The 25,629-nt window shown below is 33.7% G+C and overlaps 1 protein-coding gene across 2 annotated transcripts in view; it reads left to right on the top strand.

Moving 5' to 3' along the window:
• Window positions 1-25,629, top strand: part of Kap3 (kinesin associated protein 3) — a 60,673-nt gene extending 35,044 nt beyond the window's left edge. For both annotated transcript variants that reach the window (XM_035357365.2, XM_035357366.2), the window contains exons 13-19: window positions 12,752-12,923; window positions 13,056-13,181; window positions 14,004-14,102; window positions 14,900-14,985; window positions 15,070-15,247; window positions 19,253-19,370; window positions 25,402-25,629. In XM_035357365.2, coding sequence (XP_035213256.1) covers window positions 12,752-12,923; window positions 13,056-13,181; window positions 14,004-14,102; window positions 14,900-14,985; window positions 15,070-15,247; window positions 19,253-19,370; window positions 25,402-25,420 — 798 coding nt within the window. In that variant the 3' untranslated portion in view covers window positions 25,421-25,629. The remainder of the gene's footprint in view (window positions 1-12,751; window positions 12,924-13,055; window positions 13,182-14,003; window positions 14,103-14,899; window positions 14,986-15,069; window positions 15,248-19,252; window positions 19,371-25,401) is intronic.

The raw sequence follows: 25,629 nt of genomic DNA, 5'->3' as shown, positions 1-25,629 counted from the left end.
GGGGAAAATCTTTACTCCTTTAAATGCTCCAGGTTGTGCCTTTTTTTTTTTCTTTTTCTTTTTTTTTTTTTTTTTTTGTGACTACAAGAAGTTTACACTGGTGCGTTCTTGCAGCATTTGTGCATGCTAAACTTGCTAGTCTCGCTTTGGAATCTTTACCACCAGTTGGAGCCTTTTCTGTTAGAGTTTGCTAAAGTATTTCACAGTAGATATTGCCAGAAAAGACCAGTCTCATCAGTGTTCCAAATTTCTTCTGCAGATAGCTTTTCATTTGTCGAATATGCGCATTCAGTTTTTAAGTTCATTTCTTCATGAAATATCTTAGCTTGAACCATTAACATTGAACCCATCAATGGCATGCCTTCACTGCGATGCAGTCTGGCCCATTCAATCATTACTTTGTCATAAGCATCACTTTTAACATAACGGATAATTTTTCTGTTATTTACTGCAAGTGGGGTGTCGGAATCCACAAAAAATTCAAAAAGTTCCTTTTTCTGTTTACTTGTGTCATATATAGTTGACTTTCCAATCCATGCACCTCACATAATTTTGAGATGGATACACCGTTATCTATTTTTTGCAGCTATTCCACTTTTTTTTTAATGGACATCAAAACATGCTTTTGCTTTGTAGAATGGAATTGCAGCTCCAGAATTGGTAACTTTTCAACATAATTGAAAGTTCAAACTTTAATTTTCGTAAAATTGTTGTAATAATTACAGCATGCAAAAAATAATAAGCTTGATCAAATCAGAAAATTAAGGAAGATCGCAATCTACTATATTAACTGAAATTCCTTTGGAATCAGTAAAGTATAATTTTAGCCTAGCTTAACAGCATCAGCTATACATTATTGGCTAAATTATGTCTTGCTTCTATCATGCACTGCGACAATGAAGCCTGAATTGTATTAGTTTAGTTATTTATTATACTTACATCTATTTCTTGCACATGCTTAAGGTTTATCTGAGTCCTGAATAAATAAATTCTCACATATACTTAAGCCTTATCGAAGGTCGGGGCTAGATATCTTACTGCCTGATGCAGTCTCTGTGAGTTCTAAATTCTGCTACCCAAGTGATTCCTTAACTTATATATTTTTGCCGCCACTAAATTGTGTGTCCTAGTTCTTTCTCTAAATTCTCAAAATTTTGTCATTCCTTAATTTTGTTGCTAGGTGCTTTGCTAAACTAAAAAATTTTCTTCTCTAAACTCTGCTGCCCAGTGTGGCTATACGAGTTATGGCACCGGTTATGGAAGTATGTGAATAACAAATCAGTTATTCTGAATTCAAATAACACAAAATGTAATCTTTTGGCTTAAGAGCATCATTAAGAAAATCTATTTTTAGCATATGGAAAGAAATTTTTGTTAAATTTTTCCTCATTAATACATCTTAGCACATTTAATTTAAACCTGTAATCATTGCCAAGCGTAATGTCAACAGAAAAGTTTCCCATACTCTTTGTTATTCAATCACTAATATAAAAAAAAATTTTTTTAGGCATCTCTGCATGAGTCATTCATTACTCAAGTTGTCATGTCTTGGATAAACATGCAGTGATGAAAGCAAAATATGATAAATAATAATTCGCCAGGTTGGCGTCAGGGATATAAAATATTAAAAGGTGTAAAATCAATGATATTTCCATGTAGAAAGTTTCAGTTTGAGATTATACCAAACAAATATGCAGCTACGGAGTCAAATTATTGATCACAGAAGTTTTTGTTAAGATAATTGTTTCTTCAATAACGAGGTATTTTATTTAGTGCCAAAGTGAAGTTAAGAATCGGGACTCTGCTCATGTTTTATCATGGGTGAAAAAATCAAATGCGTATAGCATATGTAAAAAAAATTATTTAAAAAAAAATGGGGTGTTGATGATGGCTTTGAGGTCCGGATTTTAGATCAGTCTAGATATAGACGTTCGGATCTCGAACTTTTTACTGTACTTATTTTCTAACCATGTGCAAAATGATAAATAGTGGTTCATACATTCACAGCTATCATATTAGTGAGAGATCAAAGTCTTCATTTTAGTAAACCTATCAAAACGTAAAATACACTTTAACCCTTTCATGCCAGCTGTCATATAGATGTGTTAGCATGAAGCACATGTATTTCCTGGCTGTGCATTGCCGTGACAGATCATTTTCTCAGAAACCTTGCCCATTATGTAATCGTGTCAGAGTTTTGAAATGTTGTAGAATTGAATATTTTTGGCATGAGATGTCATTGTATACCCATAGAATTTGAGATAATGTATCTACATATATTTTCTACTCAAGATGATGACTCACACACATATGGATTTTAATTATACAAATATAAGGCAAAAGACATATTCTAGACTTGCAGACTTCCTGACCGCTGTTTAAATGCGCATGTGGTATTTTTTGATAAATATTATGGGAGTCTTTTTTTCTGTCTCAGCATTAGATGTTTCTTTAAGTGCACACATAGTTTTTATTGATAAATGTTATGGGAATTTTTCCCCCCCAGAGCAATATGTGTTTGGATTTTTAGTTCAGTTTCTAATCAGGAATTATACCATTCCCTGTGTGTGTAACATGCTTTTGTTTTGAGCATTAGAACATCAAAGCATTAGATTTTTTAACAAATTATGTGAATCTAAATCAGGTTGTATCTGTAACTTTATAATTCACACAGTAAATGAAAGAGTTAAACGAAAATTTACGAATTATCTGGAGAAAAATTTGTTAAATCTCAATTGAGAACTTTCAGGTCAAGGGTACCATAACTTTTTAGACATGGAACAAATACTTGTGGAACTGTAAAGAGAAGGAAAGGGATGACTGAAAATCTGCCATGCAAAATGAAAATTAGTGAGATTTGGGTTTTGCAGGGAAAAAAACGTAAAGTTAACTGCTTTTAAAGCAGATGGGAAGTACTTTGTTCAAATGAAAATTCTAAGAACTGTGCATCGTGCTTTTACATTTATCCTACTAAAAAAGAGTTTTGTTTGCTGTCAATTGTAAATGTCAGAAGTCACTAATAGGGTGATAAGTATTAAAATAAAAATATTTAAACAACAAAAATGATATATATGAAGTATGCAAATAATATTTATATATACATAAAACATATACTCAACAAAACATGAAACAATATGCTCATTTTTCCATAATTTTATAGATTTAGGCTTCGTAGCAAAAAATCCTACATCCCTGGACAGACGCTTGCAAAAGAAACAATGAACACCAGTGGTATTTATACATTTGGTGTACTTTTTGGTCTTGAAAGGGTTAATATATCTTTCAGACAATCATTTCAGTACAAAGTTCAGGATCCAGAACCATTAGGACTTCAACAGTTCCAGATTTTGAGAATTTCTGGTCATCAGTTTCCAAATTTAGGTTATCAATGTAAATCTCTTAAGATGAGATGTAAGAATTATCAAAAAATATTTGTTAATAATATTCTTTAAGAAAGAGATATTTTGCATAAAGATTTTTACTGAATCACCACCACTTGAAATTAAATTGACTTGCAACCAAAATAGTGATATTTTCTGGATTTAAAACTGTACTTTCAATATTCGTTATTTAGTTAACTGATTGATATTTAAAGCCTTGTCATTGCAATGCAAGGCTTCATTTATCATTTTTTCTTACGTTTCTCATCAATTGGAAAATTTTGCTTTTCCTTGTGATATCCAGAAACCTTCAAATTCGTTGCTCTCATGATCATGATAAATGCTTTCTGCTTTTAAATGCCTAATCATTGAAACTGAATGTACTAAAAATAAACTGAGTTATCTATCACACATTTCAATTCTTGGAAATTATATTGCATATAAGAGAAAGAGATGGTTTTGAACACCTCAGACTGAATTATAATGCAAGGTCATAAATCTAGACATCAGCACACACATTGCCAAAAAATGAACAAGCAAGGGAGAGATTTAGAATCATACCTAACAGAATTTCTTTGGTAAAAAAGGTTTTCAAAGGCATTCTGAAGAGCATTTAAAATTTTTAGCCTTCTGCAACTAAATAATTATTTTTACATAATAAACAAAATTCATAAATTCAATTTAGAAACAACAGATTTGAAAATTGTAATCATTAATATAGCTTGTAGATCTAAAAAATTGGCCACTGGCCATCTGTAGCACTATAGTGGATGGCATTTTATCGGATGTTTTCCTGTTTATTATCATGATATTACTTCATACTAAGCTAATGAACAAATACTAAACATACATTTCATACAATATTATCAATTGGTCTATTGATTTTAGAACAGTGGAGCAATATTATTATCTAAAGATGCCAACGGTTTTGAATTTTCCATAATTATCACCGATTTCTGTCCTTTATGGATATGACAAATATTGCTGCAGAAAATGCCAAGTTTGCGTCACATGACGGCTCTTTGTAAGGAAGCAAAAGTGAATGATCAAAGCATACAGTTGTACTGATGTCACAATCAATATTTCATATCAGTTCTATGCATGCAGTTGGCGCAAAGGCTTTATTGACAGGAATGATGTTGGTATAAAAAAACTGTGTAGCCAAGAAGAAAAATCAACAAACCAAAGAAATGTTATAAGAGATATGACCTCCCCTAACTGCAATGGTTGCATAGTACTATTTGTTGATACTCAACACCAGATTATCTAACAGTTGCTAGGGTTAGAGTTCCCATCCTTTAAGGAGCATGTGTTTCTGTTGTCTGGTGTTCTCCGGAAGGTAAGATCATGCAGCCAGGCATCTCTCTAAAGTATCCCACACATGTTCAAAGGGGTTTAAGTTAGGAAAGCATGCTGTTCAATCTATTTTATGGTTATCTTCACTAGAGCTCCTCAACAGCATGAGATTTGTGTGGCCTGCCATTGTGATCCATAAAAACAAAGTTAACTTAGATGGTAACTCAGAAAAAATGGACATGGTGGAGGATAACTTCCTCTCAGTAAACAATTCCTGTTAAGTGAACCTTTGTCAAAAATGTGGAGCTTTGTCCATCGTTCATCATAATGTCTCCCCTTGCATAATTCCCTTATGTTACTGCAATGGAAGCATGTCCCCCGTCTCTCTCCATATAACTGGTGCCAATAAACGTTTGCGAGACTGAAATGATTCTCATCGATATAGAGGATGAGATTCCATTGATGAGGTGTTCTTGTCTTTGCGTTCTGTACACCATTGTAAACTATGCTGACAATGGTATGCAGTATTCAGGACGGCAGGTGAATAGGCCACTTTTATGAAGTCATCTGGTCACAGTAAACTGGGACACTTGTCATTTAGTTGCCATGAACAGCTGCTGAGCAATGTTGCCTGTTGTCTAGTTTTGATCTCTTTATGCCTGCAGGATGATATATCAGTCATCAGTCACTGCTGTTTTCCTTGGCTGATTACCACCAACCCTTTTTACAGTTGTACCTGTCATTTAGAAGGCTCCAGCTCATGAAACAACATTTTTATAAGTTCTAAACTTTTGAGCAACACTCATCCAACTATGCCCCTCCTCAAGTTTGCCAACCATTCTACCACATGTAAAGTTATCCTCATGTTTACTTGTAGTCACACTGCACAGACAGTCTCATTTTCACTTTAGAAGAATACCTGGAAATGCACATGAGCGCGTCTATACGCAGAGATAAGAGGTCGTATGAATTTTGCTCCCACATTTTGCTTCACGGTGAATGGAATATTCAGGCTTACAAGAGATTTTTTTGTATCTGCAGCTACAGCAAAGCACTAGGACTTCAGTTGTGTAAGTTTCATCATTATTCACGGATTATTTAATTAATTTTCTAAGTATTACTGTTCCGGCTTGTGTTCCTGACCGTTGTTACTTTAACACAGTAACGCGGTTACCCGACCCTCCTTCCTTCTGCTGATAAGAAAAAGGAACTTTAGCATTCTCCCCTCCTCTCAGTCTCGGACACAGGCAGCACAGGGGTGAGCTTGTAATCGAATACTATTCTAAATCCACCTCTTCCAAAATCGCTTGTATTTTTTTTTTCCAAAACAAGAAGGAAAAGATTGTCGACCGCCATCTTTGGCCACATAAGAGTAGTAATCATCTTACGACTGTCAGTATATTTTATTTTATTTTTATTAGTACTACACATCATTCGTGCCAAGTGCGTGTTTGCATTCAGCTCAAGCAGTATTTTCCTTTATTAGTGCTACAGTGCAATTCCTCATCCAAGTTCATATCTGTGAAGTGTGTGCATTGCTTATTTTGAAAGAGATTTTAACGATTACGAAGTATTTACCTCTTACATACCCCAGTCTGAACTAGTGCTATAGCACTAACTCAATATATGTAAAGAAGATTTTTGAGATTTCACCATACAATCTTCTTATTCGTTATTAATACCGGAAGTTTGTGCATCGTGTTCTCGCAGTACGGTACATACTTTATCGGCAGTGTATGCGATTTGATTGTACATCTCCTCATTCAAGTTTAAATGCTACGAAGAGCTCCAGTATTCATCATATTATTCAGTGCTTTGATATAGTGCGTGTGAACATCATTCAGTACTCACTTAGGGCAGTGAAAAGTGCGTGTATTATGCTCAAGTATTCATCTTTTTTTTACACAGCGCTGCTTTACAGTGTACAGAGTGCGTAATTATATTCAGTGCTTACCGTGAATGTGTGCACATGTTATTGCTCTTTCTTTTTCTTTTTTTTTAAATCTTTTCTCTCATAGTGCTACAGCGAAAACTCAATGTTTATGCAAGATAATTTATTTATGAGATATCTTCATACATCTCCTAATAAAATTTTCAGTGCTGTGAAAGTATAGTGTTCTTGCAGTTATCTCATCTTATAGTGCTATAGTGCATACTTTACTGTCAGTTTATGTGATTTGATTGCGCATCTTCTCATTCGAGTTTAGTCCCAGAAAGTGTGTGCATCGTGTTCTAACAGTCATTTTGTTATTACTCAGTGCTGTGTAATAGTGTGCACGATTATCACTCTGTGCTTACTTAGAACTGTTTAGTATATAAGGTTAAAGTGTGTGCGTCACATTTTATATAAAACAAATATATATATATATTTTCCTCTTATAGTGCTACAACCCTTATAGTGCTCAATATACAAGAAGTCTATTGGCTTATGAGGTTTCATTATACATCACTTCATCCACTTTTAGTGCCGTGAAAGTGCACGTATTGTATTCTCGCAACTATCTAACCTATTTTTGCTACGGTACATGCTTAGTACTCTAACCCAAGTGCATGCGATCTGATCGTGCATCTCCTCATTCAAGTTTAGCGTTGTGAAGTGTGTGCATTGTGTTCCGCTACCTTTCCTTACAGTGCTATCGTATAAACTCAGTATTCCTGGAATATTGCAGGTGCATGTGTATCCATCATTCATCTCATCATTCGTTTTTTATGCTCTGAAAGCATCTTCATTGTGTTCTCTTACTTACTATGCCTTCGGTTACTCCCCCATCACCAGCCGGCATGGAGCATAATATTCAACATTCTCCCCCTTCTGTTAAAGGTGCTGCTATCACATCGACACCTAACTCCAGGTTGGAAGCAATTAACCACATCTGTAACCAACTCCAGTTATTCATCTTACAAGCAAAGGAATCTCGCAGACTAAACGCTTCTGAAAGAAAGCAGTTTACATCTTTTGTGAACACCGTTCGCATAACGTTAACGGAACAAGAGGTTTATCTCGCCCAGTTACAGGGACAAGTCTTGGCTCTGCAACAACAGCAACTCGCACACAGTTTACAGCCACCTCACGAGAATCCTCAACAATCCGAGTCTTACCAAGCAGTGGAATCCTCAGCCCCAGAAGAACAGTCCACAAAAGAATATCCCTTCACTGAGGTGACACGAAAGAAGCGGAAAACTTCACCCCCTTCAAGACCTTCTCCAGTTCTGTCGGAGCACGTTCTGTTTTTAAGGTCAAAGAACTCCACACAGACACCCGAAGGGATTAAAGCTCAACTTTCAGCAGATTTGAAACCCTCCCAGCTAAGGATCACTATAGTGCAGATTTGGCCCACAAGGTCCAGAGAGCTTCTCATCCGGTGTCGAGAAAAAGCTCACCTGCTATGCCTGAAACAGGCAATCGAGGACAGGTCAGCACTACTAGAAACACTTGAATTTCGGGAGCCCAAGCCAAGAAGGGAAAGTGTAATTATTTTTGGAGTGCCTGAGAATCTAGAAAAAGAAGATCTAACAGCAGCACTTGTAGACCAACTGCCCAATTTCAATCCCAGTGCTTTTCAAATACGAGCGAGCCGTTCCGGGCAAAGCACAAGGAAAAACTGGGTGATAGACATAGACCCTAAGTCAGCAGAACACCTAGTTAAGCTAGGCCGCCTTTTAGTGGGTTTTGAGTCTTGTCCTCTCCGTCCGTACATTAGGATCATACGCTGCTACAACTGCCAGGAGTTCGGTCACTATAGCAAGAACTGTAAAAACGCTCCAGTTTGCGCGAAGTGTGGTAACAGCCACCTGACGGAGTGTAGCTCGGAAAAAGTGAGTTGCACTAATTGCTGCAGTAGTAATTCTGAAAAGGGGACCTCTTTCAGCACAGATCACCCAGCTACTTCAAGTTCCTGCCCAGTGTATGGAGCCCATTTCGAGAGCCTGATAAAGACCACTGCTAAGAACTAAACCAAGATGACACTAAATAAACATATAGCAGGTCTTCGATTTTTACAGTGTAACTTGCAGAAGTGCTATGCAGCAACCATAAATACGCTGCAAGTAATGACACATACTGCTGCCAATGTCGGAATCTTCCAAGAGCCATACGTTTACAACGGAGTGATTCCTAGTGTTCCAACACACAGCAGAACGTTTCTGTCAAAGAATCAGCTAGCTGCGATTATTTACAGTGGCCCTCTCTCCCCTCTCCTAATGAAAATCACAGAGCATACAGTCTCCATCAGACTAGACACTAGTAATTGCAGCATTGATATTATTGCTGTGTATCTACCCCCGAGCGAAGATATTACCTCTCTATTAGAAGAACTTAATTCTAACCTTCTAACTGGGGCATCACACTGTATCATAGCAGGAGACTTTAATGCCACCAGTCAACTATGGGGTGCTGACTCGGAGAACCGAAGGGGAAGTGCGGTACTAGAATTCTTGGACAGTAAGCATTTCATTGTCATCAATGCTCAGGACTCACCGCCTACCTTTGAAACATCTAGAGCTCGAGGGTGGTCAGATCTGACAATATCAACTCCCAATACAACACCGTACATACAAGATTGGACAGTGAGTGACCTGCCATCACTCAGTGATCACAAAATTATTACTTACAGGCTGGATACTCCTATAGACTACATAATAAAGAAAAGATTCAAAATGGCATTTGGAGGACATTCCGTTTTACAGGAACACATTCAAGCGCATGTAGAGAAATTTATCAAAGATTTCAACAACTGCCAGGACAGAAACTCCTTAGATAATCTCTACGACTTACTAGTTACAAAAATAGTGCAAGCCGCCCACAAAGCATATCGTTTGAAATCTGTAAAGGCAAAACACTCGATATCCTGGTGGTCACCAGAGCTTAACACAGAGAGGAGCAGAGTTTGGGCACTTCGCAGAAAAGTACAATCCACGGTAGATCCATATCTACGGCAACTCAAAATGATAACATACAATAAAGCCAGAGCTTTATATAAAAGAAAAATTAAAGAGGCCAAGTTAATCTCATGGAAAACTTACTGTAGTAATGTCACTAAAGCCTTTGGACCTACTCAAAAGATAACATATAACAAGGTGTTTCGTCCTACGACCCCTTCGCCCATGGTGAATAGCACTGCCTCATCCAACATCGAAGTAATCAGTGAGATCATAAATGCAGTTTTTCCTGATGATGATGAAGAGGATTTCTTAGAGGAGCAAGAGGAAGCGAGAAAAACCTACAGCATGAAATTTCACCAAGTTACCAGAAGAGACGAAATCCCTCCTACGCAAATGGAAGTGGACAACATCATACGTACTCTGGCACCCAAAAATGCTCCAGGTCCGGATGGAATTGATAATATCATCATTAGAGAGATACACCGGGAATTCCCAAAACTATTCCTTGCGGTCATTTCAGCTTGCTGGAAACATCAGTACTTTCCTAAAAATATGAAGCTAGCAGAAGTGGCATTATTCCTAAAATCAGGCAAAACTCCGGCAGAACCTTCATCTTACAGGCCAATCTGTCTACTACCAGCGCTCAGTAAGGTATTGGAAAAAGTAATTCTTTGCAGACTGGACTTCTTTCTGCAAAGGAACAATGCCCTGCATCCTAACCAATATGGATTGGGCAACTCAACTGAACATGCCATAAAAGACTTAATGGCCACTATCAAAGAGAACAAGGATAACAATTTGCACTCACTGGCAATAGCCATTGACATCAAGGAAGCCTTTGACTCCCTTTGGTGGCCAGACGTAATAAATTTGCTGCACAACATGGCCTGCCCAACAGCCATTATTACCATCCTTCGCTCGTACCTTCAAGATCGAAGTGTACAAGTAACATCAGACAGTGGCATTTATGTAAAAAATGTCTTTAGAGGGTGCCCACAGGGGTCATGCCTAGGACCAACACTGTGGAATATAGTGGCAAACTCGGCATTTCGTCAGTTTGAGAGCGTAGAATACGCTCGAATCATAGCCTATGCGGACGATTTTATGCTAGTTGTGGCAGGAAGGAGTAACCTCGAAATGAGATCTCAATACTGTCTTGATCTGTTCTCCCAATGGGCCAGAGCACATAAGCTTCAGATTTCGGCAGAGAAAACTAAAGCTTTACTCATAGGACGCAGCAGGCAGCTAAGATGCAACCCAAGCATTAAACTCCATGGGATACCGGTAAAATGTTTTTCCCAATTGAAATATCTCGGGCTATTACTCGACAACAGACTTTCTTGGATGCCTCATGTCAGGAATCTTAAGACTCGAATTAGCATCCTAAGCAACAACATGAGACGCATGACTTCACATAAATGGGGTATCTCATCTAAGCTACTAAAAATTTGGCATAGAAACATTAGAGAAAGAGTAATGACTTACGGAGCAGCAATCTGGGGTGGCGAACTTACCTCTCATATGAAAAGATCCCTGCTCTCTATTCAGAGACAGCAGCTACTTCAAGTATGCAGGGCATACCATACCACGTCAACACTAGCCCTACAACAACTAGCAGGAATTCCTCCCCTAGATTTGATAGTAGAAAGGGAGGCAGCTATCGTAAGGGTTACCAGGCTGGGTCAAACTTCAGCACTCTGGGGTCATAGTTATCACCACTCGGACTACGAGGATCAAAACAACTGCAAAACTTTTCATCCAGCTGCTTTTAATCTCTCTGACAGTATCAGTATAAACGACCAACCAATTCAGAGGTACACTAATAACCTTTTCACAGATGGCTCCAAAACTGAGAACGGCACGGGCAGCGCCTTCTGTAGACTAGAAAATGGAGTCGTAACATTCGAGTGGAAAAGGAAATTAGGCTTGAACAACTCGGTATACCAAGCAGAGCTTCTAGCTATCAGTGCTGCTATTAGATATGCGAACACATGTTAACAGGAGAAATTCTCCATGCTCAGTGATTCGGCATTAAGTCTGGCGGCTATCGCAAGTCAAAACAGCCGGAGTCCTTTGGTATACAGAATTCATAAACAGCTTCTGACAATGCCTATTTCGCAAAGACCCACTTTAAAATGGGTTCCCGCTCACACAGGGATTCAAGGCAATGAAGCCACTGACCTACTGGCCAAGCAGGCAGCAAACTGCACGGATATATTAGAAAGACCAACTAAACTTCCTTGGTCGCATATTAAGCGAACAACTTTTGCAAGTCTGCTACAAAATTGGCAAAGTAGATGGACAGAGGCAGTGGTAGGACGAAGGACATTTCGCTTACTGCCAAAAGTTAACATGGAAATAAAGACCCACTGTGCTAGCCTAACACAGTTCTTGACAGGTCATGGACCATTCCCAGTATACCTGAACAGATTCAGACTTAGGGATACTCCTTTCTGCGAATGCGGAGAGGAAGGCGATACGGACCATTATTACTTCCATTGAGTACATACAAGAACCTGGCACTTGAAGAAACCAGTGGACTGTGCCTGAACAATGTGGACGAATAACACACTCAAAAACAGAATAGCCCTTGATAAAATAGAAAAAATCTCAAGACACTGCCTAAGCAGAAACAACCGTGGATAATATTATAATGTTTCAAATGTTCAGAACTTAAAGCAGATAACCAGAATAACGCTTAGTGCCTTGCAGTTATCAATATGTAAAAACAGTTATTAGTATATAATATTCAACCTTATTACTCTGGAGTCTTCCCCGCCGTGATGGTATATAATTCCGTTTGGTTCATGTCCGTGGTCGGAAGCCATCATAGTGGTGCACTCACTCACCTGGAAATGCACCTTCCTTTCTTTCTTATTTTTTAAGCTGCCTTGCACTGCAGGCACCGACTCCTCATGTTTTGTGTGCACTAATGTATTCTGACATCATAGTGCTAATGTTTGCATATGTATTGCTTTTCTACTGAGATGCTTTTCATTGTACTGATTGCAAAAAGTCCATTTTCAGTGTCATGGTTGTATGTTGAAAACTGAATTTGTTAAGTTATTCACACTAGTGTAGATGACCTTATTCAAAGTTTGGCATCTATAATTATTAATTAATAATAAAGCTATAAATAAGTATGTATTAAATAACTGTGCTGTATCAAGTAGTATACTGAATAAATTTTCTAGGAATTTGCTGATATTTTTTGTGAAGCTATACATAGGAGTACTGGGAAGAATGATGATTTCATACTTGAGTGCCTAGGAGTGATGGGAAATCTGACTATACCTGAATTAGATTATGAAATGTTGTTATTCCAATATGATTTGCTGGGATTCATGAAGAAAAAACTGTCGCAAGGTAAAAAAAAAAATAGTATTTTAAGTATCTTCCCTTTTAAAATGGATCTTATGTTAGTTGTAAAAGTAACATTTATTGGTATATTTAAACACTATTATTTTTTTTTTTATTATTATTATTTCTCCATTCCAGAAAATTGTGAAGATGATATGATTTTGGAAGTAATAATACTAGCTGGGACATTTGCTGCTGAAGAGGTTTGTGCTTCAACATTACTTGAATCAGGAATTATTAAACATGTCATAGAACATCTAAATGGTATGTACAATTATTTTCTGCTTTTGTTCTTTGTGCTTTGTTCCTTTTATTTGCAATTTTTAAGTTATCAGGACTTGTATTTCTTCTAATCTGCTTGGCGAACATCCTGACAAGACAGTGAGTTTGACTATAAACTATGTCCTATGAGTATAGAAGAGACGACCGACAAGATGAGAACGTTTTAATTACCCTTTATTTTCCATGATATTACCTCCGCTCCCATTCTTCGGGATACAAAGACCAACCACTTGTGGTCTGAATGTAAAAATATGCAAACTAACTAACTAACTAAAAATAAGAGGTAACTTTAAAAACTTTACACAAATAACTAACACTAAGACTGGTCTTTTAAATTATTACGTTGTAGTACACAAACTGCGGAAAACTACAGTACATCTTTAGCTTTCAAGAGGCCTAAAATCTCTGGCCTTAAAGGTGGACAGCAACTAATTGCTAACTCGCGTGAATTTGGCAAGAAGGCTCACTCTCTACCCATCTAACTCTGCTCTTGGCAAAAACCACAACTTAAATACTTAAGCGTTAGCAAGTACAATTTGTGTAAACATATTCCTGCGTTTATTCTGGCCGGAAGTGGAAAATAAGAGAACAAACAGTACAGTTTTAAAATAAAATAAACATTAGTAAAACTTGAGATCCTTACAAAGTGACTAATTTTGTATAATCCAATAGATGCTTCATTGTTAAATGTTATGAGTAAGTGGTAAATTAATATTAATGAATGAAATTTATAATTTCGCATGCATTTATATAATTTAGTTTAATGCAAATATAATACATTATTTTTATTTTTTAATAACGTAGCAAAACAAGAAGATGATGAAATAGTTTTGCATATTGTGTATTTATTTTACCAGCTGATATATCATCGAACAACTAGAGATGTCATAATAAAAGAAACTCGTATCCTTTTCATAAATTTTGCTTCCTCTTCTTCTAGAGATTGTAGCATAATGTTGCATTTTAACTAATACTAAAATGTAATACATAAAAATTAAGCATGGGAAATTTGATTGTAGTGTTTTTCAGTTTTTAACTCAGAAGCTATAATGTATGTATTTCACATTATTCAGCTTCTTTTTTGTATTCTGCTCTTATACAAAGTTAGAAACACCACATGATGAAAATCTTGTTAATATTTTCAAAAACATATTTTTAAAATTTTTCTAATAGCTTGGGATTATATACCAAGAAATGCAAAAAATGCATCTTTGGAAATTGTCTGTTAATTCTGGTTTTTTGAGTAAATTTTCCATATAATTAATTAATTGGAAAGGTTTAAATTATTTCAAGTTAAAATATGAAAATTTAAATATAAACATGAAATTGCAACTTAAAGGACCTTTTATGCTTATTAAATAAACCAATTAGGTCTTTCATTTAAATTAGTTCAAATAGATGAATTATGTCTTTGACTAAGATTTAATATATCTTTGATTAAAATTAGAATATACATAGATTTGTGATTTTTTTTACCATGTTTGATAAAATGCAGATTTTATGTTATTGTAATTTTAAATTCCATGTCTAATTAATTAAATATGCAGGAAAATTATTAGAAAAAGTAATTATATTGGCTATTTATCATATATTTTACCTAGCTGTGTAGGCATTAATGACAAATATAAATGCAGCAGAGATACATGCATAGTGAAATTTTAAAGATATTGAAGAAGTAAAATTCCTTGACTTTTTGTCAGAAATACCTGGGTACCTTTTAGATTTGATGCACGACAAAAATACAGAAATCAGAAAACTTTGTGATAGGAGTTTAGAAATTATTTCTGTAAGTTTTTTATGCTTTACTATGAACTTGAAGAGAATTGCTTGTTTTCTTCTGTGTTTATTAAATATTTTGTTTACTTTTAAGGAATATAATGAAGAATGGGCAAAAAAAATTCAGGTTGAAAAATTCCGTTGGCATAACTGCCAGTGGCTTGAAATGATTGAATCTCAGCAAATGGATGATGCAGACTTTTTTGGAGAAGATTCCTATACTCCTAGAATTCAAGATTTCCTTAATCCTTCTGATTTACTTTATGGAAGTGGTAAGAAGCTTTAAATTAAACAGTATACTGTGCAACATAAATTTGTAATGTCTCCTATTTCTGATTTACTAGAGAATATGATATTCTGTAATGCAATAATTGCATTCTTGAGAAAGTTGAAATTTCATTAATGGCATCCAAAAGGTCATCATCCTTTTTGAGTAAATGCAAAGTTATGTGTATATTATGTTAATATTCTAAGAAATTTTGTGAATCTTGATTATTTAAATTGTTTAGCTTTTCATTACCTTTGGAAAGTTCTTTCGTTTTATGTAAGGATCACTGTATAGTCACTCAAGTATTTTCATTTAATAGTGATGGTGCCTTCAGACTCTCAAACAATATCATCAAGCTAATTAAGACACAATAACATGCCGAACAAATACTAATTCAGAAGTCAAACAACAAAAACATCTGCACTTTTGCAGCTGACGATGGTGGTTCGCTAAAACCATCAAAACTAGTCCTGTGAAAATTTGAAAATATAATGCTGATTTTTGTTGTTTGACTTCTGAATTAGTATCATCAAGTTAATTTTAAGCTTCTAATAATTAACACATTATGCATGTTTTAATTATCTTACAGTTTTTACATATCACTTCAGTACTTTCTGATTATCCACTCAAACCTAAAAAGAATTTATCAGGCAACACGCTATGTCATTAAAATGAGCAACTCGTGATGTTGGTGAAATGTATTTATGTAATAACCCTGATGTATGTGCATTAAATTAGCAGCAGTTATTAGTGTCTGTTTTTGTTACAAAGAGGGCATTCCCCCCCCCTTGTAATGAATTGTAATGGAATTTGCTGGCTGATGAAAAATAAAGCATTGATTTTCTTCAGAAATGTAGTATTTTGCATAACAGTAGTAGAGAATTCAAAAATTTGTATGTGATAAATATGTGAGTCGCAAACAATCGAATTTTGTGGATCAAAATTTGCATGATAATGCTGAATATCTGCAGTTTTTTTTTTGTTTTATTTTTATTTTTATTTTTTTTTTAAGTGAAAACTGATTGTTATGTGCATGGGAAAATGTCTGATTCTGTGATGTGTTTTTAAGTGAAAGCACATCTTTTTTTACATGGGGAGAATGACTGTGTTGTACTGTGAATTATTATGGAAAACTACATTATATCTTTAGCTTTCAAGAGGCCTAAAATCTTTGGCCTTAAAGGCGGACAGCAACTGATTGCAAGCTCGCGTGAATTTGGCAAGAAGACTCACTTTCTACCCATCTAACTCTGCTCTTGGCAAAAACCAGTGCTAAGTTGTTCTGGGATTTTCTGCAAGTCTGATATTTTTTTAAGGCAAAGCAGGTTGCTATGTACATGGGAAGAAAAGTAGGAGGGGGAGTGTGAGTTTTCTAATGGATGTTTCTTATGTTTTTAATTTGTTAATTGGTTGCTGTTTCATAAAACCTTTAGTGTGGCACCACTTTTGAAAATAACTGTTGTCTCATGTCTTAGGTGGTGAAAAATTGGTTGCCAGCAATTTCCAACTTTTTGTAAGGGTTGGGCAAAGAATCAGAAAGTACTAAAACCTCTGTAATCATAAAAGTTGTATAGGTCATGGCTGAACATTTAGTGCCTGTCACATATATTGAGATCTAAACTTGGCTGTAGTGAAAGGTTTGAAATAAGATCATTTGACAGTGTCTATCATTTTCTTATTCTACATATGTGTTCCTCCAAAGCACAAAATAATGTAATTGTGAAATCAGCATGCTTTTATTTTGTATAAATTTTAATCAGCTCGATAATATGCAATGACCAAATGTGTGGAGTTCTAAATATAATTTTTAAAGAACAACCATTTATAGGGTTTTATGTATTTAACTTTTGACTTTCTAATTTATCACTAACAGCTATCAAGGCAATTTAATCTTCCCATTTATCTTATAGAATTATGCAGTCATCAGAATCAATCAATTTGTTTTAGCAAACAAAACAAATTGAAATTGCTTAATATGCAGTTCTAGTTATTTCCATTTTTTACATTATTGGATTAAATAACATGCATATGAAGTCTTATATTCATTTTACAGTAGTGGTTCAGATTATTGTTATACTCAGTGCATAATTTCAACCAAAATTCACCAGCTTCTAAACTTTACATTTCTAGTTATAATTTAGTAATTGATTTAATTATAATTTCAGTTAGGGTATTTTGAGAAGAATCAGTTGAAGTGTATTTAATTGCTGTAAATATAAATTGATTAAAGAATATCATCAGGAAAATCATAAGATCTACACATTACATATGAAATTTTCAAGGTTTGAAAGAATTAAAAGTAAATAAAAATATTCATTCAGTATTTTGCTGTTCCCCCCATCTTTGATTTACCATTCTGCAACAGTATGAATTTTCAAATCAAAGAAAAGGTAAAAATATATGATTAAATTAATAACAGTCTCAATTTTCTGTGTGTTAGAAAGAGGAAAAAAGACCTAATAATTGAAATTTTTAGTATTTGGGATCCTGGTAGTTTTGCTGTACTGTACTTAAAATCAAATTGTCTAGTAGCATAGTCTGGATCTGCTTCTGCTCTCTGCTAAAATGTTGTACATTCTTTTAGCTTGTTAGCAAGTATAATTAGATATTCTGCCTGTGGAAATGGAAATATATGTGAATTTTGTTTTGTAACATTGTGTGTATTCAAATAAGGATTTTCCCAAATCATAATTTTCCAACTATTGAGAAGATCCTGATTGTACTATATAGCAATATTTCACAAACTTTTCCTTATTTTTTATATTGCATATATGTGACAAAGGTGTAGAATATCAGTGCAGAAAATACTGCATAAGATTGAATCTAACGAATTTCTTTTATTTCTTAGTATGAGAATAATATTTCAGTTAAAATGTATGTAGTCACCATTCATTGTAAAATATAATGAGCTGTTATAAGCAGCAAAGCATATGTGAAATATAAAAAGAAAATGTTTATTACCCTTTTTTCCACATTGTGCAGTACTTAATCATGCTCATTGTAGAGTGTTTTGATAAGAGAAGCAATTTAAAAAATTATTCTGAAAATTATTTGATCTATAAGAAAAGCTTATGAAATGTGTTGAAAATAACGAAGCTATAAAATAGTAAGTAAAAATAAAAATGTGTTATTGAATATTCTTTTGTTTGCATTTTCATGGATTATGACCTTAATATATTATAATAACCAAAATATTTCTTAGTGGTTCTTAATTATAAGCAGCATACAATTATAATATATTTAGTTATAATGTTGAATTTGATGGGGGAAAAAATCTAAAATTTTTATGTGCTTGTAATCTTGTTTGCTTTTCTTCACTTTTCCTAGGAAATTTAGTTAGAGGCATGTTTTTTTTTCTTTTCGTAAGTGCAATTAATGTATTTTCAGTAACTGTTTATTATTCTTTTGCTTGCAGTTTAACAATAAAATAAAAGTGTCATGCTATCAGAGCTTAATTCATAAGAAAACAAATTAGTATTAATTTGCACAAATCAAATTATGCTAAATAACATTGATTTATCTGCAATTTTAAAAATAGACTGGCATTATATTTCAGTTGTTCTAAATTATTGACAAAAAAATGCTGTTATAGTATTGAAAATGAAACACCTCTTAAAAAAAAAACAGCTTTTAGCATTTTAAAGAAAAGTTAAATGGAGGTGGAGTATATTTGGAAAGATGTATATTTAAAATAGTAATCCTTTAAGTTTTTATTATTCTTCCTAATTGTCAAAAATAGGAAATAATCATTTCCTGTATATAGGATTTTATGTATAGTTTAAACAGAAATTACAGCAACTTATAAAAAATAATTCAACAGTTTCTTCTGTTAAAACTATAGATCTATTTATTCTTCAGAACATTCAACATTGCAAAACAACACATTTTTCTGTATGGTATGGTTAAACTAAAATAATTGGAGCATTTCTCTTCTAGTAAATATTGATATCTCTTGATAAAGAAATCAGTTACAGTAAATAACATTTAATTTTTTTTTTTTTTTTTTCAGGAGCTTATGAAAGTCTACTGAGTGATGAAAGCCTGTCACCTGATGTCTTAGAAGACTTGCCTTCTACAGTGTCTGTTGAAAACACATCTTGCCGTCCAAAGTCTCGTTACAAGAACAGGTGAGCAGGAAAATTTTGTATTATACAATATTCATAAACTTTTTTATACTAATTTTTTGTTAGATGTAATATTTTTAGTCCAAAGAGGCTTTGTCCCTGAGAGACTATTGTTTTCGTTTTGGTATTTTGCATTAAAATCTTTAAAAGGCTGTATCGCTTTTCAAACTATTTCCACTAAATATTATCACTTTGTATTATATTATATTTGAAGAAATTAAATAATGGAGAATCTGCATAAATGTATGTATGTTTCTGGCATTGTGATAAAATAACAGTATCTAGAGCCATGAAATTTTAAATGATGTAATCCTACTGTGAATATGGGCATCTGGAAGTCCAAATTTGAAATTTTGAATTTGTTTTAATATCAATTTCATATTTTGTAAAACTTTAACGAATTTCTGATTAACAAACTCAAGGACTTCAAGCAATGGCAACGTTTTACAGAATTTTTTTTTTTTTTTTATCTCCAGCGCATGAATTTCCGATACATGCTCCAGCGTGTATCGGAAATTCTAAAGATATATTCAATTTAAAATTATTTTCCGATATTGCTCTTGAACTGAATTTTGTGGTTTATGTGTGAAGAACATGATAATAAATAAAGAGAAAACACAAAATTAAAAAAAAAAAAAGCTTCTTTGGACTTAATTTAAAATCTGAAACCTTTGAGATTTTCTTTTTCCTAATTTTAAGAATGTGTGCATTAGATGAACTGCTGAGAAATAATACGATGACACATAATTAAAATTATTCAAAGAGTGTTAACAACTCACTTAAATCTTGCCTACTGTGAGTGGATTTATCAGCTGTATAAATATTAAAGTTTTAAATTTAAAATATGAAAAAATCCTATTTATGAGAAATAAGCAAAAAATTGTAGTTGGAATTCTAGTAGCATTTTTTCCGGTATATCAATGTTTAATAAAGTTTTCTGAATGGCATATTTTTAAAACGTGTATCTATTTATCTAATCATATATCTCTCTATCAAATTGTTTAACCAGTTTTAAATTATTGAAAAGACATATCTGTATTAAAATACTTCAAAATATTTTGAATGGGACAAGACTATTTAAAGAGTCCTATTGTTATTTCTCTAACGTCTGTTCTTGAGAATTGGTATTAAAAAGAAGGTAATGGGGAGAGTATCAATAAGAAAGTTTATTAAATTTTTAATATTAAAATGTCTATAGAATAGTTAATTGAATTTTGTATATAAAAACCTCTGTTGAAAAGCTCAGTTGTGTTTCAAGAATTCTGTTTAGGTGGGGAAAGTAAATTAAATACATCTTAATTAAATAAATGTTTTTCCCTGATTTTGATATGTAGAAAGATTATAAATTTATAGAATTTTTCAGAGAAGAGATTGTGAATGTGTTGATGATGTAGGTTTCTGATAGCTGGTTGTCCAGCTGAAATTCTGATGAAAATTTCTCATATGTAAGTTCATGCTTTTTGGAAAGCCTCATAAATTTGATAGCAGGATTATTTGTGTTCAGGAAGAGATGTTTTTGGGGAACTGGGATTTGTTGATAGGATATTTGCACAGTTTTTTACTTTTCTTTCAGTCATTGCAATCTTACAAACTAAATGTTTCACTGAATAAAATGTACATGTAGAATTCACTATTTAAATCTTCCGAAAAGCACTCATCAAAGTTTTCAGTCGAATCCAGACAATGCAGTTTAAAACTCTTGTTCATTTTCTTCATCACAGCTTTCCAGAAATGACAATTATCCATTCATAATTTGTTTTGATAGGAAATAAAATGTTTTCTTGCAACCTTTTATTTTGTGAGGTATTGACAAAAGGGTGATATGTGTTTATTTTTTAGATTATTCAACTTATTTATTTACAGGAAGATGCAATCAAAAAGTTAGACTACACAGGCACTATCCATGTAAATCTTTCTAAATTTACATATGCTGTGAGAGGAGAAAGCTTGAACTTATTTCACGTGATACAAATGAACTTTCTTTTGGAGAATCATCTTACCTTAGCTTTTTTTCTGTTCTTTTTTCAGCAAGATTGCAAATAATCTAGAATTGTTCTGCTGGGAGTTTATGAAAATAATAGTTTTTATTTCTTCTATGATTAACATGGTAACATTCTATATTAATATATTTTCAAATTTCACAGCACTGATTTTTCTTGCATCATATTAATATGGGAGACCAAACTACTAAGCCTGTTAGTCAGCATGTGCACCATAGTACACTACATAGGAAAATGCATTTCAGGATAAAACATAAGTTTAATTTTTATATTTTAAAAAGTATCTTCTTAGATTTATCGAATAAATATTGTGCCCTCATTGGCTATTGAATTCAGAATAGCTGCTAATGATTTCAACATAACCTTTGAACTTCAGTAATTTCACTGATTAATTCGATCACCGTAGGATTTGTATCACAGTGTGATTTTATTTTTATAAATTTTATGATTATATGAAAATAAATTGTGCTTAAAAAAAGAACTTTAAAGATAATTTTACCAGCCCTTTCAAAAATAAAAAATAGTGTTCTAAAAATATTATGCAGTTAATAGCACAGAATATTTTTGTTCTTTTAAAGCATCATCAGAATTACTTTTGTCACACTTGTGACCCTCGGTAAAAAAAAAAATAATAATAATAATTTTCCAGTCTAGTAAGTTTTGCTGCTATTAAACTTTTTTTTTTTTTTTTTTTTGTTGTTGTTTTGTAGAAGACAGCATGCTATTTACAGTAGTTTTGGCATATTGTTTGAAGTCTTCAGAGGTATTACACTACTGGCCATTAGAATTGCAACATCGGGGAGGAATGATCTGACAAATGTCAAAATCACATGAAAGGAAGAAGAATTTGGGATATGCAAATTATTATTATTTCAGCACATTTAGATGTTGCAGGAGAGGGAAACGACACCTGAAGCACTGCATAACAGAAAAGTTGTGTAGTGGATTTCACATTTGGAAAGTGCTTTGTAAGGTTGGAGTTTGCTCAGAATGTCATGTTATGCCTCGAATAAGAAGAGAAAATGCTTACTAGAAAGTTTTGAAATTCGATAGAGGCAGGATCGTTGGCTATCAAAAGCGTAGATTAGGGTTCTGTGATATCGCTGATCGCACTGGTTGACAACCAACTACTGTCATGCGAATATGGAATCAATGGATTGCTGATGGTCATACTGAATGGCATGCAGGATCTGAATGCCCACCCATGACTAATGCCAGAGAGGACAGACATATTGTGAAGTCAGCCATGCAAAACCGTATGATCATATCATGGACCATTAGTCAGGAAATGGGCATGTTTTCAGCATGTAACAGTATCAGCTTGTAAGTTGCGTTGATGTTTGCAGTAGTGTGGACTATCAATAGGTCAACCATTACTTCAGCTTTCTTTGACAATGCAACATAGAGAGAGAGGAGGCGACTCTGGTGTGCCAAATGACAAAGATAGGTACAGAAGTAGCACAATTCGCCTTTTCAAATGAGTAGTGGTTCTATGTGCAGTATTCTGATGGCTGTATACGTGTCTGGAGAGTCCGAGGAGACCGCACATCACCTGCTTGCATTCAGTATCAGCATAGGGACACTGCACCTGATGTGATGGTTTGGGTAGTCATTTGATGCATGGCACACACATCTCTAGTTCGGATCGACAGTAATTTGGACGCAAATGGGTACATTTCTGGCATCTTACGTCCAGTGGTTGTGCCCTATTTCCGAGGCCCCCAAACGCCATGTTCTAACAAGATAATGCAAAACCACATGTTGCACGTCGTGTTCTGACTTTCCTCGATACACAGGGTATTCAGTTGCTGCCCTGGCCTGCACAGCCTCCAGATCAGTCACCCACTGAAAGCATGTGGTCATGGGTTGCTGAGAGACTGGCCGGCCATCCCTCTGCAGCTAATACGGTTGGTGAAGTGTGGCATAGACTTAGAGCAGCATGGAATGAGTTGCCCATTTCTGTCATCCAAGCCCAATTTGATTCCATGCCTAATTGGTAAGGGTCGTTTTAGTTGCCAGAGCTGGCAGCTGTTTCTAATAATTTTGCACCCCTGTAAACCTCCAAAATGCTTAGAAATTTAATCATTTTGTCTTCATGCCATACTGTTTACGTGCAATAAATATCTTTTTTGTATTTGCTTTCCCTTATGGTGTTGCAATTTTAATGGCCAGCAGGGAAAATACGTATGTAGAACTCTAATTTCAAATCTGCAAATAAATTTTGTGTCATATTAAAAAAATTAAGTAAAATGGTGAAGGTAAAAATTTTGCTCTTACCAAAAAAGGAAAAAAAAAAAAAAAAAAAACTTTTCATGAATATTCTCTATAAATTCAAAAAATAGTGAGGAAATTTACTGTTAAAAATAACTGTTGTGATTCTTTGAATATTAGAACAAAAGTTTGTAAACCACATTTTGTCTTATTATTGTTTATAACAAATTTGGCAAATTTCAGAATGTGCCAATTTATAAATTCATGCATATTTTCAGAAATTTTGAATAAAACTTAATTTTTTGCAAGTGTGCCTAGAAATATATCTTTTTTAAGATGATGGTAAAATTTTTGTAGGTCATAATTCAAAATCTTTTGGGAAAAATTTATAAAAAGTTATTTCAAAATACAAATTTTAAAAATAAACCAGAAACAATATATGAATTGTAATTGGCTGAAATTTAAATTTCAAATTATAAAAGAAGAAATAAAGCAAGTTAATCAAAATCGTAAAAAACAACCTTATATTTAGCGTAGGTATAATGAAACACTCAATCGATTTCGAGGGCAGCTAAAGGTCCCTCCTCATCAGGAGAAAGAAATACATAGAAAGAAGAAAATAGGAGAAGGAGTCACAGAAACACGTAGCACTGCACGTGGTTATAACTAGTGCAGTGCTGATAAGCACTACGTGTTTCTGTGACTCCTTCTCCTATTTTCTTCTTTCTATGTATTTCTTTCTCCTGATGAGGAGGGACCTTTAGCTGCCCTCGAAATCGATTGAGTGTTTCATTATACCTACGCTAAATATAAGGTTGTTTTTTACGATTTTGATTGTCACATTAGCGTGTTTCTCTTCTAGTCTAAAGCAAGTTAAGTTTTAAAAGAAATATCATTATATATATGCAAAATTCAATTAAATTCTAAGGTTAAAATTTTGAGTGCTAATTAAAAAAAAAAAAAAAACTGCTGTTATGATTTTCACAGAACTTGGCACTTTGGCATAATTTGAGGAATTGAAGTATGGAGAAAAAATCAGCATGTCATTCAGAAAAAGCCTGATTTTGTGTCAGAATATTTATATTAGAACAATGCTGTAAATCTAATATATATCCTCAGTCATGCTTTTCAGACAAAAAAAGTGCAGGTTTACTTTTGTTCATCAGCCCAACTTGAATGAAAACTATTGCACTATTTTATTATTATTATTGTTATTATTATTATTATTATTATTGTGTTAGTATTCATCTACACCAAGATTTTCTGGTCTATTTACGGATCATAGTGGTATATCAATATTTATTCCACTGTTATTAAGTGTCCATAGAGTTTGTTCCTTAGCATGAAAATGACACAGTGAAAATTCTTAGCTATTATTTCAGTCATGAGTGACAGTCTATTCGATTCTTGTTTATTTCTATATATTTTTAAGATCCATTCACTGTGCATTTTTAATAACTCCTATGTTTTTGCTAAGCTTTCATTAAACACAAACTAATTTTTAGTTCTTTTTGTTTCTCATTGAATAAAGATCTCAATATCATTTACTTAGTTACTGTGATATTTAAAATTTTTATAATGATTTATAAAGTTGGGACATATTTTATTGTTTGTATGTACATTAATTTGCATTTGGTCATGGTATGCCATAGTATTTCTCTGGGAAATGTTGCCTCGATTCTTAGAAAATTAGCATGCATATTTTAATTTGATAAATTATGAGTAAAAATTAATGAAAATTGTTTAATTGAGTTTTTTCAAAAATATGTATTTTTTAAGATTCTGCAGTATTATCCATTCCCTTTTTTTAATTACATTTATAGGTTAGTTGGAGCTGAATAGCAACTGTCTTCATAAGCTACCTGTTTTTCATGTGTTGTCAGCAATGCATATCTATTTCAGTCTTCAGCATTGGAAAGTAGGACCTATTAAAATATAATGATTTTTTTGTACATTGATTTTACATCATATTTATTTATGCAGCTTTTTTACAATTATATTGTTAAATTATATTTATTTATTGATGTGCAATAAAGATTGTTAAAAACATA

The sequence above is a fragment of the Stegodyphus dumicola genome, chromosome 4, assembly GCF_044657685.1.
Source record: "Stegodyphus dumicola isolate Sdum_Otavi_A_Nest chromosome 4, ASM4465768v1".
Taxonomy (NCBI): domain Eukaryota; kingdom Metazoa; phylum Arthropoda; class Arachnida; order Araneae; family Eresidae; genus Stegodyphus; species Stegodyphus dumicola.
The sequence above is the reverse complement of the archived record's forward strand: the minus strand, read 5'-3'. Positions and strand labels throughout refer to the sequence as shown.